This window comes from Arachis ipaensis, chromosome B09, assembly GCF_000816755.2.
Source record: "Arachis ipaensis cultivar K30076 chromosome B09, Araip1.1, whole genome shotgun sequence".
Taxonomy (NCBI): Eukaryota; Viridiplantae; Streptophyta; class Magnoliopsida; order Fabales; family Fabaceae; genus Arachis; species Arachis ipaensis.
This window is the reverse complement of record NC_029793.2, coordinates 139861555-139875427: the sequence shown is the minus strand read 5'-3', so window position 1 is coordinate 139875427 and position 13873 is coordinate 139861555. Positions and strand designations below refer to the sequence as shown.

Here is a 13873-nt window from a genome sequence, read left to right as displayed (position 1 = left end):
ATAGTGTAAATTAATAAACGAGATATATGAATTTTGAAATATATTTGTTTGAAATTACTTTTATCTGTAAATAAAATATTTAAATTATTTATTTAAAAAATTTAATAAATATTTTATTACAATTTATTTTTGAAATAACGGTTGATAATGTAGCAACGAAAAAGACAATCCAATAAGATAAACACGACGAAATCCCTGTTTGTTCGCGCCATGAACGATGAGAGGAGGAAGAGAGGGAGAGAGAGGCACCCAACAAATGAAAAGCCATTCTCAACTGCGTGCGTGAAAGAGATAGAAGAGGAAAAGAGAGAGATAATGAGCGACTTAGACAAAGGAACGAAGCCTCTCTTTCACACCCACCCCCCTAATTCAAATTTTTTTTTTCCATTCAGAGTAGGAGGTGGCAAAGCAATATTATTGATTAATTAATTAATATTAACAACTTAGTTAATCAATGGCCTCTTCGTCTTCTTTTTGTTATCATTCTTCATATAATGCGGTCGCTGCGGTGGCTATCACGCTTCTTTTGTTCGTGTTCGGAGACGCCGCCGACGATGCTCCAAAACTTGATCCATCCTGCGCTAAAGATGTTCAATTGGTAACAAGATCTAATATTTCTTCATTTCGTCACTCTATTTATTTATTTTTTTGATACAAAAAGGTTTAGGTGAGTTTGGTAGCTATCTAGTGTAACTGATTCATAATATTTTTCCTATTGAATTCGGCAATCGTTAGGTTATATTTTTGATGAAGGTATCACATGAAAATATCTTGAAGAAGATAGCTAAAACATTGACATGTATTATTAATCAGCAATGTGGTCAAACATGTCAAAACCATTGACGATTCTTAGCTATAATTTTCATATGAACATATGAAATTCTTCATTTGAGATCTCTGATGAATGCATGTATGTAAAATATATATATGTATATGAACATAATGCAGGTGAAGATGAAGCAATGGGTTGATGGCAATGTTGTGAATTCCGGGTACGGTGGCATGAGTGCAATGTTTGGTGCTCAGTTTCCCAAGGAAGTCGGTCAGAGTCCCAAATCTCCTCTTGTTTTTGCCAATCCTAGAGACTGTTGTGTCCCACCAATTACTAAGGTTTTTCGATCATTGTTTCCTTTATGATTATATTCTCATCCCCTCATGCTTAGCTTCCAATAATTAATTAAACATTGTCTTTTAATTCTTTGAGAAAATTGTTCTTTAAAGATTGTTAACAATCCTATGATACACTCCAGAAAGGGTCGACAATTGAAAGATTATTTTGCTAACAAATTGGTCCTCACTTTGGGTGGATTAGTCAAGCAAAATCAATTTTTTAGATGTGAGGGGATAATTTTCAATCTTTAAGGACTATTTTGTTAGCGAGCTAAGAGTTCAAGAGCCAAATTAGTGATTTACTCCTCTTTGATTATATTAATTTTAATTTGCAGTTACTTGTTGGATCAGTAACTTTATGTCAGCGTGGTACTTGCGACTTCACAACTAAAGCTGCAATTGCACAGGCAGCAGGTGCAGTTGCCGTATTGGTCATAAATGAGTCGGACGGTATATTTCTTCAAATTTGTATGGTGTCTGCTAGTTACATATTGTGTATATGAACATGATGAATATGGCATGTTATTATTAGGTTGTTATATGAGTAGTAAACTAGACTGCTTTGCACACCCCCATACAGAATCCTTTAGACAGATTAATTTGTTCAACATATTAAATAACTGAAACAAACTCTAAATACATCAGCTCTACATACACAGAAACCTAATCCCATTACAAACAAACAATATTAACCGATGAACATATCAGAGTCGCACAATGAAATTATATATAAAAACTAGCTTGCGTCATCATTTGTTCTACTTATTTCATGCTTATTTACATGTATAAAGGTCATATGGAACCCAAATTAAAAATAAGATAAGATAAAATAAAATGTTTTGGTTTATATAAAGTTACGCTAAGTAGCATTGTTGTTTTCTTATGAATTATTTTATTTGAAGATGGAACGTTTGATGCATGTGAGTGATCCCATGCAATTCAAGTTAGAAAAACCTCAACTTATTTTCTTTTCAAATTTTTATTATCATGTTTTCTCATTTAACTGATGGATCTTGACCTTTACTCATCTATTCCATGGGCCTTGTTAGAGTTTAATGTCACTTTTGGATATAGAGGAAACATTTGTAATTTATTGATTGGAACTTTACAGCAATTGTTGACTTGTTCTGTATTCCCATGAATTTTAATCCGTCATAGTCAATAAAGTTTTATGTTCATGGTCATATTTCGACGAAAATCCATCTCTTTATTTTCTGGCAGACCTTTTCTCAATGGAGTGTTCCAATAGCTCTAGAGTAGACATTTCAATCCCAGTTGCAATGATATCAAAGACAGCAGGAGATGATCTCGACAATGAGTTGACATCTGGAAAGAAAGGTCAGCGCTACAACTCGTAGAACTTTTATGTCTAGTTTTATCATGTTTGAGAAAGATAACTTGTGAAAATCTTGTTGTACGGATCTAGGATGCAAGAAAATTGTGTAATTTCTTTTAGCTGTGGTAAAATTTGTGCGAGGATGGTTTATTCTTAGAAGCTCTTTATATCCTATGATGATGATGATTTATTTAGATATTAAAGTTTAGTTCTAATGCTTGTCATTGGGAAACACAAACACAAGTTAAACTTAGGGATGAAGTTTCATAACTTTCCACAAAATAAGAAGACCTTTTTACATCATTTAATCTCCTTTTTCTATGTTTTGTTGCCAATATTAGTATCACCATTCAATAAATCCATAATGATAGCTGAACCCGTTTTTCGGTTTCAAAGTTTAGGCACCAGCATTTCAACCTTCAATTTTTTATGGTTGTTGACAGCTGAGATGCTGATGTCTAAACCTTAGTACCAGATGATCTTACATTGTGAGGTCCATAAGTCAATCCCTATATGAGATCAATGGCTAAAAGATGTGGTGCTTATATCTTGAATCCATAAGTTTGGGTTCAAGTATCGTTGTTGATCAGACTAAAGATATTTTCACGTGATTTACAGATGGTAAATTGATTATGAATTGTTCATTGCAGTGGAACTTTCGATATATGCTCCAACTCGCCCACTTTTAGACTATTCAGTTGCAGTTTTGTGGTTGATGGCTGTCGGAACAGTTATATGCGCTTCAACATGGGCAGATATAACAGCTGCTGATTGTGATGAACGCTACAATGAATTGTCTCCCAAGGTTTCCCCATACAATGCTATCTCTACCTCAAAGTATCATACGTAGTTCAATTTGTTGTACTTCTGTTTTTAATCCACATTAAAGTAATTTATTGTCTTTATGCAAAAGCACACTTCCATTGACTAAAAATGACCTAATGCTTCAAGAAAGATATCAGAATATGTTGATATCATAAACTCAAATTTGTCATTCTGAGGATGTCTTAAACATGCCTGTAATTACATATTGTCATTTAAGTAAAAATAACAAATTTTCACACCCACGCATGAATTATCATCTAAAAGAACAAAATTGATAGGATGACTTTGTAAAATGTTTTACACTTTTAATATTTAGTACATAAAAATTAGACTCTCTTTTAAATTCAACCACAATTTATTAATTAACCAACTGCTAATCATTTCAATTAGTTAACTATTGGAGTTTAACTTGGGAGTATAGCATTATTTGTAGATAGAATATAATCTATTGTTTAGATAGATAAAGAGGGGGAGAGAAATGAATTCTAAGATTGAGTATAAATATCGTTCTTCATCTTCTTATGGTCCTTACTAATTATAGAATTTAGTTTTGGTTCATGTTTAATACATCTTTTAGCTTGTCAACTTTGCGTATGTGATATAACTTAACATTTGTCTAGGGATCTTTCAAATCCGAAACAATGAAAGATGAGGAGGACATTGTTAACATAGACACAAAGGGTGCTATTATCTTTGTCATTTCGGCATCCACTTTTCTTGTGCTACTATTTTTCTTCATGTCATCTTGGTTTATCTGGGTGCTGATTGTACTTTTCTGCATTGGTGGTGTTGAGGTAATGTAGCTCATTTCTGTAGAATTTTCTACTACCTTTGCCATTTTTTAAGGAAAAATAAAGATCATATTTCTTGGTGTGTATCAAAGCATATTGTTTCCCTATTTTTGTTCACCATTAAGACAGTGCTATATTGGACTTTCTGGGTTGGAGAAACAAGTTTAGAAATGTAAAAAAGGAGGGTGGAAAGTTAGAGCAAACATGTTTGAGAAGCTTTGCCATATTCCTAAATATTATAATTTTCTCTTCTCTGTAAATTATCTTATCTGCCTTTAGTTATATATTCCCTTCTCTCCAATAAAAGTTAATTTAACATTGCAGTTAATAAAATACATCAGAGAGTACTTAGTTCTGTACTTCATTTAACTAGCATGATCTATTGTAAACCATAATAATGAATATAACTAGTTAAATTTTTGGGTTTTAGATGATCTAAACTGCCAAAATTCCTCTTTTCAGTAATTGACGTTTGCAATAATTTTCAGGGGATGCACAATTGTATTGTGAGCCTCGTTTTAAGGTATACTGGCTTGAATAAATTTCTTCCTCACAACCAAAGGAAAAAAAACTACTGTTCCATCTAGCAATAAGAAAAAAAAGGCATTCTTTCTACATGTTTTGTGTTATGCTGATTTCTCATATCTATTTTTCAATTGTATGAGCAGAGTATTTCCAAAACTTGGACGGAATATAGTGAAGGTACCTATGTTTGGGAAGAGTTCTATCTTCTCAATAGTAGTTTTTATAGTATGTGTGGCATTTGCGGTATTATGGATTGTTAATCGGCGGGAGTCATATTCATGGTTCGGCCAAGATGTCCTTGTAAGTTCTAGGCTATAGCACCTGCTTAACAAGCAAGCATTTAAAATTATTGTTCATGATGCTAACCAGTTGAATTTCAGTCTTCTTTCTTGAAAATTTGTAAGTAATGCAGAAAATTAGTTTTAGGAATAAGGCTGAAAGAAGCAATTAGTTATCTTCAAATCTAATCAAAACTGCTAATCTAATTCAATCTAAACTACAATTTGGATTGGATCGCAAACTCCAGTAATTACAATGGTTTATTATAGTTCTCGCTCTGCTCCTAGTGTTATTGTACTCATTTTCATATTCCATGTGGAACTTTCACATGCATTTTAATTGCAATCGCATGTTTATACGTGCGCGCGCGCACACACACACATGAATGCATACATGAGTATGTAACAAAATCATGTGTCTGTGCTTGTGTCAGACAAACTGAGAATCTTGTTTGGTTCCCATAGCAAGCATTTTGTAGCATTGTAATGAAAAATGGAATGGTTGTTTCCAATCAATGGTACAAAGTAGTTCAATTGACTTTTCACTTTGTGGTATTTACTTAAAAAGTTTGGCTTTATTCTTGACAGGGCATTTGTTTGATGATAACAATCTTGCAGTTGGCACGATTACCTAATATTAAGGTAGCTATATTGATTGCTTGTGTTTCCTTACTCCTTTTATTCACAGTCCTTTTTATATCCGTTCTCATGATTTGCATTATGCATCTGAAATGATAGGTTGCAACTGTACTTCTTTGTTGTGCATTTGTATACGACATCTTTTGGGTGTTCATATCTCCAGTGATATTCCATAAGAGTGTTATGATTACAGTAAGTCATCGTTTTATCAGTAAAGTTTCCTTTTTAACCCTCTATGGGATTGTTTCATTGCATTTGCATCTCAAATCATATTCCTTAACTCATTTTGTTCCTTTCTTTTGCAACAAGTTAGAGATGTACTTAATTGTGATAGTGAAAAAAAAAAAAAAACTTGTTAATTGGATGTTGAGTAATGCTAAACAAGGCACACAAAAAAAGCATGAATAGAGTACAGAATTTACTCTAACCAAGCAGAATTTTGAGATCTGCAAAAATCAAGGGTGACATGAAAGGAACAGCAAAAACCGCTTCCTTGTTTTCATGTTGGAGCAATTCGGGCAAGGTGAAACTTGCACCACCGAGCATTATTATGTTGAATTTTACAATTTACATATATAGTTAATGCTAAATCATGAAGCGTAATTCTTTAAAAAAACTGTTTTGACATTTAAATCGCTGACCAGGTAAAGTTACAAGACCAAGAGTTATTTCTCACCTTTTATTTGAAAACATTTTACTTTTGTTTTCTTTTTAACTTCTTGTATCTTTAATTAGTGTCCTTAAAAATACTCGTTAACAAAACTCATTATATGCATACTCATTCCAGTTGCTGAGACGAGCTTCTATATTTCTATAAATGCACTTGATAATGTGATCTAGGTTGCTCGAGGTGACAAGGCTGGTGGGGAAGCAATTCCTATGCTTTTGAGGTTTCCTCGTCCACACGATCCTTGGAAAGGTTATGACATGATTGGATTTGGAGACATTCTCTTCCCTGGCTTGCTTGTTTGCTTTGCTCGTAGGTACTGAGTTCCTTATTTTGTTGACAACTTGAAACGAAGCGGTGGTTTACAAAATTGAAAACATGCATTTATCTCTTAATAGCATAGAATTAGATGCATATTGGATTAGATTTAATGTGTTTATTATGGCTTCTGATTGTATCAGATTTGACAAAGAGAACAACAAGAGGTCAGTGAATGGATATTTTCTTTGGTTGGTAATTGGCTATGGCGTCGGTAAGTACTTTTTAATACTATTTTTAGTTGGTATCATAGTTTTCAGTATCATATCATATCATAAGCTGCACTGTTTATTTATTGATAAAAGATGATAATTTCAATAGTGTTTGTAGACTGTAAAATGGATAGTTTTATTAATTTATTCTCTTACAATCTGATGATCCCTTTTTCAGGCCTTTTTCTAACATATCTTGGGCTATACTTGATGAAGGGTCATGGACAACCAGCACTTCTCTACCTTGTTCCATGTACCTTGGGTAAGTAAATTAGTAGTAGTAGTAGTAGTGATTACTACTTAGATTAGATTAGATTGGTGCGTGGTTCACTTCATTAATCTTTAAATTTAACTCATGCTCTTTATTCAACATCAAATAAATAAATTGAACAGGTACGGCTGTCATATTGGGATGTATAAGAGGAGAAATGAGGAGTCTTTGGGATTACAAACCAAACTTGCCTCCCTCCAAAGTGCCTCCAGAAGTGTAAATGACCGACCACATTAAATCAATCACTGTCTAATTGGGTAAATGCTCTTAATTCAGTTTTTTTTTGTTACCTTAAGTATAATTTGATGAATTAGATAGTGTGCATTTTTGTGGGATTTATATTTAAAACTTATCTCATCAATCACTAATAAAATTTTATATTTGACCAAAATTTTTTAATTGAGAATATTGATTTTTTAACAGATCATTGCATGGGAAATGGCACTGAACTCAGTGGGATTAGATTGGGAACAATGCATTATATGTACGATGGTTTGGAAAGTGTACAGGCAACTCTTTTTTGGGTTTCCATAACCTTTTTTTGTTGTATTTTTGTATTCTTTGATTAATCAGAAATTAACGAATGCTCTTTTTGCTGACTTATAGTATTGTTGTTTTCATTCCTTTTTTTTTAAATGTGCTGATTATTTGTTTTTAGAAAAAGGAAAAGGTAAGTCTTTTGAAGTGTCCCTATATCACTTTTTCTTAATTAATGTACAGGTTTTGTTATATAGAAATATTTACAGAGACATGAACTAATCTCACCGTCCAAAATTTGGTTGTTTGTAATTAATTTCAAAATATCCCCATCAATTTTTGAAATTTTGGTTATTGACTTATTGTCACTATAAAATTCGCTTACTATAACATCATCTAGGTGTAAAATTTTAAAAATTAAATTATATATATGACAACATCTTATTTGTTTCTCATCAACAATCCGTGGGCCTGTGCTATTGTATCTATATCTTTGGTAATGTGTGCTATCTTTTTCATATTACCGGTGAATATGAATGTTAAATAAACATCATCTATAGCATAGTTTTTCCATACTCAATTAAGAGGTTGCGAGTTTGAGTCTCATATCTTTGGTAAAAAAAAACAAAAAAAAAGTCTAGGGGAGTTTGAGTCTCATATCTTTGGTAAAAAAAAACAAAAAAAAAGTCTAGGGGTATTTACAGATACAGACGGACGGATTTATATATACTTATGTGGGGGTAATTGAGTTTTTCAAAAACCAATCACAAGTATATATGTATATGTAGATAATTGTTCCTATTGTAATAAGGGTCATTTTTTTTTGTTATGGAGGAGGGTCAGGTGTTGTGCTGGGATATGGAATGAGGGGGTGCTACACCGGAATGTGGAATAGGTTTTGGCTCAGATTTGGTAGGAAGAAATCGGACCCTCCGAGTTCTCTGTTTTGGAAATTTTGTAAGCAAATTGGAAGGTCCGTTTTGATCGTAACACATAGGAGAAATCGGACCGTGCAATATGACCTCATCAAAACGGATGGTCCGTTTTCTTTGTTGGATTTGTTTTTTATTTCGTTATACTACTCGCTGGGTCTGATTTTTGCTTGCAATTTTTTTTTTAATTTACAGTAAAGGAAATCGGACCGTGAGTTTTCATTATTTATAATTTTTTCGAATTAGGTTATACACAACTCGGTTGGTTCGAATTGTGTGTGTATATATATAGTTGCTAAGGTGTGCGAACCAAAGACAGCCGAACAGATCCAACTTTCTTTTTGTTCGAGTTCTCTTCTTCTTTCTATGGGTCTAGTGTGGGGTTACTTGGGTTGGGGAAAAAAAATTGATGGTGAAGTTGCTATTTTTGTTTAAGTGAGTGGGAAGAATGGATAATAGAGTTCTTTTGAAAGTGTATTATTTTGGTCAGATTTTGTTGCAGACACCTGAAGGAGTAAAATTTTTTTGTGAAGATCCATTAGATGTTGTTATTCTCTTCACAATTTCATTTGAAGAGCTTAAATGCGTGATTTGTGAGAAGATAGATTCGGAGATGTCAAGAAAAATATCATGTATTTTATACAGATATCCTGTACCAGTATTTGGTGGATTCGTCCAATTTCAGACCAAATATGTAACGGACGAAGCAAGCATGCAAGAGATGTTTTCAATATATATTGAAAGTCGTGCTCAAATTTCATTCATCGAGTTGTACATTGAATTCGAACAATCTGAGGCCGACCGAAATATTTTACGAGAAGACTACAATAGTGACAGTGAGGAAGAGTTCGAAAGCAATTACGAAGTTGTTGGTGAAGACGGAGATGTAGATCCAACCGACGGCAGTGTGGCTCCGAATGTGACAGACATTGTAAATGCACTCGCGAACGAAGAGCCATTTGAGGAGCCATCTTTCATGCGAGTTTTGGATTTGGAAGCCATGCATGCTCCGGAGTTTCCGAACTATATGAGTGCAGGTACTCGTTTAGTATTTGTAAAAGAGGTTATTTAGACAAGTTCAAAATAAAAAAGACTTTGAGTTAATTAGTATTTAGGGTCCAGTATTCATTTAGTTAAACGAATACCTACCCGCCATGAAGTCGGCCTGGTGGCTATATTGTGCTTGGCCGGCATCTGAGGCCATGAACCCAAGCAACTGGCTAAAAGAACCTCCCTCTCCTGAGTCAAAATGTGGCTGATGTATCGGGAACGACGTAGGAAATTGTGTCTGAAGTACATACTGGCTTGTGGAATGAGGTTGTTCTTCTGCCACTGGAGGGGGAGGTGGAGGTGGAGTTGGAGGCGGTGGTGACTGTGGCTCCTGCTCTTCATTATCATCATCCATAACCTGGTCACCTTCAACATCCTCTTGGACCGCAAGATCCGACAAGTTCAAGTTATCACCATACTTTGAACGGTACCAGTACATATAAGTATCTAATGGCTGATGCGGAGTCATGGGTTCCTCAGTAAGAACGTGATTATACCAGTTTGTCAACTGCATCACCCAAAATGAATGAGTCGTGGCTGTGGCCCAGTTCAGATTCTTAGGACCAATTAACACTTCTCCGTGTGCGCGGTCTAGATTCCGTTCCTGATGAGGAACTCCCTGAACGAAACCAAATTGACGTCTAAACCTGTCGGTAGCATGCCATTCAATACACTCAAAAGATACCAGTGGAACCGTTGCACTCCAAATCATCGAGTGCATGTAGATGTCATGTTGTTATTCCCTTCACAATCTCATTTGAAGAGTTCAAAGGTGTGATCTGTGAGAAGATTGATTCTGAGATGTCGAGAAAAATATCTTGCATTTTATACAGATATCCGATACCGGTGTTTGGTGGATTCGTCCAATTTGAAACCAAATATGTAACGGACGAAGCGAGTTTGCAAGAGATGTTTTCAATGTATTTTGAAAGTCGTGCCCGAATCTTGTTCATCGAGTTGTACATTGAATTCGAACAATCTGAGGCCGACCGAAATATTTTACGAGAAGACTACAATAGTGACAGTGAGGAAGAGTTCGAAAGCAATTACGAAGTTGTTGGTGAAGACGGAGATGTAGATCCAACCGACGGCAGTGTGGCTCCGAATGTGACAGACATTGTAAATGCACTCGCGAACGAAGAGCCATTTGAGGAGCCATCTTTCATGCGAGTTTTGGATTTGGAAGCCATGCATGCTCCGGAGTTTCCGAACTATATGAGTGCAGGTACTCGTTTAGTATTTGTAAAAGAGGTTATTTAGACAAGTTCAAAATAAAAAAGACTTTGAGTTAATTAGTATTTAGGGTCCAGTATTCATTTAGTTAAACGAATACCTACCCGCCATGAAGTCGGCCTGGTGGCTATATTGTGCTTGGCCGGCATCTGAGGCCATGAACCCAAGCAACTGGCTAAAAGAACCTCCCTCTCCTGAGTCAAAATGTGGCTGATGTATCGGGAACGACGTAGGAAATTGTGTCTGAAGTACATACTGGCTTGTGGAATGAGGTTGTTCTTCTGCCACTGGAGGGGGAGGTGGAGGTGGAGTTGGAGGCGGTGGTGACTGTGGCTCCTGCTCTTCATTATCATCATCCATAACCTGGTCACCTTCAACATCCTCTTGGACCGCAAGATCCGACAAGTTCAAGTTATCACCATACTTTGAACGGTACCAGTACATATAAGTATCTAATGGCTGATGCGGAGTCATGGGTTCCTCAGTAAGAACGTGATTATACCAGTTTGTCAACTGCATCACCCAAAATGAATGAGTCGTGGCTGTGGCCCAGTTCAGATTCTTAGGACCAATTAACACTTCTCCGTGTGCGCGGTCTAGATTCCGTTCCTGATGAGGAACTCCCTGAACGAAACCAAATTGACGTCTAAACCTGTCGGTAGCATGCCATTCAATACACTCAAAAGATACCAGTGGCACCGTTGCACTCCAAATCAATGAGTGCATGTAGATCTTAGCAGGAATTATGTCCGGATCAACACGATCACCAGAATATGCAACCCACAAAAACTGGTAACAGTAAAGCAAGCAAATAATTAAAATCCAAATAAGTAAATCACTAGACCTGACCCACATACAATGTCAATTCAAACACACCTGACCTTCCTGAAGTTCATCCAAGGTCTTCCTAAAATGAGCAAGCTTAAGATATCTATAGACTCGGTCTCCACGCTCCCAGTTTCGTCAGCTAATATAACGCATCTCATTAACACAATTGGTTTCTAAACATGAAGATACCAGGTAAATGTAAGATAGTCTAACCTATTTGCAAGCGGAAAACTGCGAGGTTCTCTAGGAACCGGTGCTAGATATGGTAGGTGCATCCATGCCCAACACAGTAGAAGTGTCAGCGGACCATCGATTTCCTTACAATCAAAACGTGAGGCCCTGCATAAACTCCTGTACAGGTGTGCTAGGCAGGCTGATCCCAGCTATACTATCCAATACTAGCAAAATCACTCAGCAGATGCAGAAACTTCCAGTGGACAGATGCCCTAGACTTGTCTCCAAACAAGATCATACCGATCAACAACATGATGTGGCACTTAATGTACACCTGTATACTGTTCTCATCAGTCAATTGTGACCGTTCTTTTAAATCCCGTAGCCACGTCAGTTTTATGCCACTTCCTCGACAATCTGACTTTCTCGGCACCACCTCAAATTGATGCAGACACTCCGCCTCTAAGGCCTCAAAACAACTCAAAGTCATGCCAGTCACTGGAAGGCCTTTGGTCGGAAGACCAAAGATCATAGCCACGTCTTCCAGTGACACGACACATTCACCAACTGGAAGGTGGAAGGTATGTGTGTCCGAGTGCCACCTTTCCACTAAAGCATTTACTAGTGCTTTCTGACATTGAACTACTCCAATCTGACTAACATGGTAAAACCCAGTTGATCGTAAATGCTCTTCCACTCTCTCATCTTACCGATCCGGAGGGATAGGGTGATCACATGTCATCATCCGTAAAGCCTACAAAAGCATAGCAAAAGCACGATTCAAATTACACAACTATCATACATAATTTTAAAAAGCTAATTAAAAAATATAATTATATTGAATCCGATTTACTAAGTAATAACATTTTTATCTCTAATTTTAATTAATGTATATAGAGCCTATATCTAAGTTGCTGCAGATAATAACTAATACATAGTTTCACTTTCTATGTAATTAATAATGTTCTAATGTAATAATAATAAAACCTCAACTAAAATAACATACTTCTATACATTAAAAGGCTAACAGAAAACAACTTATTACTACCAAAACCGCAAATAAATTATACTTTACAGATCCTAATTTATTATTTGAAATTATCAACATTGTTCCAGAAAAATATACACCGAAAGTATCTTAAAATTATAATTTTTATAATTAATTATAACAGTTAACTAATTAATTATTAAATCTAAAACTATTATAAAAAATTATAAACAAGCCATTCTTAATACTAATCTATTATATTGAAAAAACGTCTAAACAGCAATTACTTATTTTTAAACACACATGTTGCTAACCATTATTTAAACATATAACCATAAATTCTTAAAATTAAACATAACAATTAACTTCTTAACTCTAAGAAAATTTTTTTTACCATAATATTATAAAATGTTAATTTTGTAAATAAATATAAAAAATTATTTGAATATTTGTTTAATAATAAAAATATTATTTTATCTATACCTACGTATAAAAAGAATTGTGGTTATTTGATTTAAACTTTTATTTTTCTCATAAGTTTTTTGTCTCTCTCACGTAACTTTAGTAAAAATTTAGATAAAAAAAAATAGTGAAAACTCTAATGTGTTCATTCGAGTTATACTCTTTGTAAATTTTTTAGCTATTGAATTATAATTCCTTTTTATTTCACATAAAAAATAATAAAAAATATAATTTGATGGATATTAGATATTTGACTAAGTGCTGTATTAATAATATATGTATTACTCATGTAATATTACCAAAATATTAAAACAAAAAATATTTTTAAATTAATATACTTTTAGATATATTAATTACATTTATTTATTAGAAACTTGACTAATTAATATATTCTAAGATTTAAATATCTAAATATATTGATAGTAATAATTTTTATTCTTTTGCTATATTATTATTTATTTTGTTGCCACTTCTAAAATTTTTTGGATTTGTCATTGGATAAAGATAACCCAATTCTCCAACCAAAATCGATTACATTAGTTTTAGATCCGACGAATAATTGAATACAATTAGGTCTGACCCGATTAAATTCAACTTTAATTAGTTAAGTTATTAGTTTTGGAGTTGTAGAACTCGAAATAACTGGATTAGTCTAATATTAATTAAAAATAATAAATAAAATCTAATAATATATATACAATTTTATCTATTAACTCTATAATATTTTTAAATTATGATATTTATTTAAGTTTGAATC

General features: G+C 34.2%; 1 protein-coding gene across 4 annotated transcripts; it reads left to right on the top strand.

The window, feature by feature from the left end:
* Positions 146 to 7656, top strand: LOC107619285 (signal peptide peptidase-like 2). Of its 4 annotated transcripts, XM_016321539.2 has the most exons (15): positions 146 to 598; positions 949 to 1110; positions 1446 to 1560; positions 2332 to 2448; positions 3097 to 3251; positions 3892 to 4065; positions 4551 to 4585; positions 4731 to 4887; positions 5454 to 5507; positions 5604 to 5696; positions 6345 to 6487; positions 6633 to 6703; positions 6880 to 6963; positions 7095 to 7229; positions 7396 to 7656. In XM_016321539.2, the coding sequence occupies exons 1-14, from the start codon at positions 455 to 457 to the stop codon at positions 7190 to 7192; spliced, it is 1602 nt and encodes a 533-aa protein (XP_016177025.1). In that variant the 5' UTR covers positions 146 to 454; the 3' UTR covers positions 7193 to 7229; positions 7396 to 7656. The 4 variants fall into 4 exon arrangements, 3 of the variants coding, with proteins under 3 accessions (XP_016177025.1, XP_020966498.1, XP_016177026.1); XR_002353636.1 differs by lacking the exon at positions 7396 to 7656 and having other exon boundaries at positions 6345 to 6483; positions 7095 to 7151; XM_021110839.1 differs by lacking the exon at positions 3892 to 4065.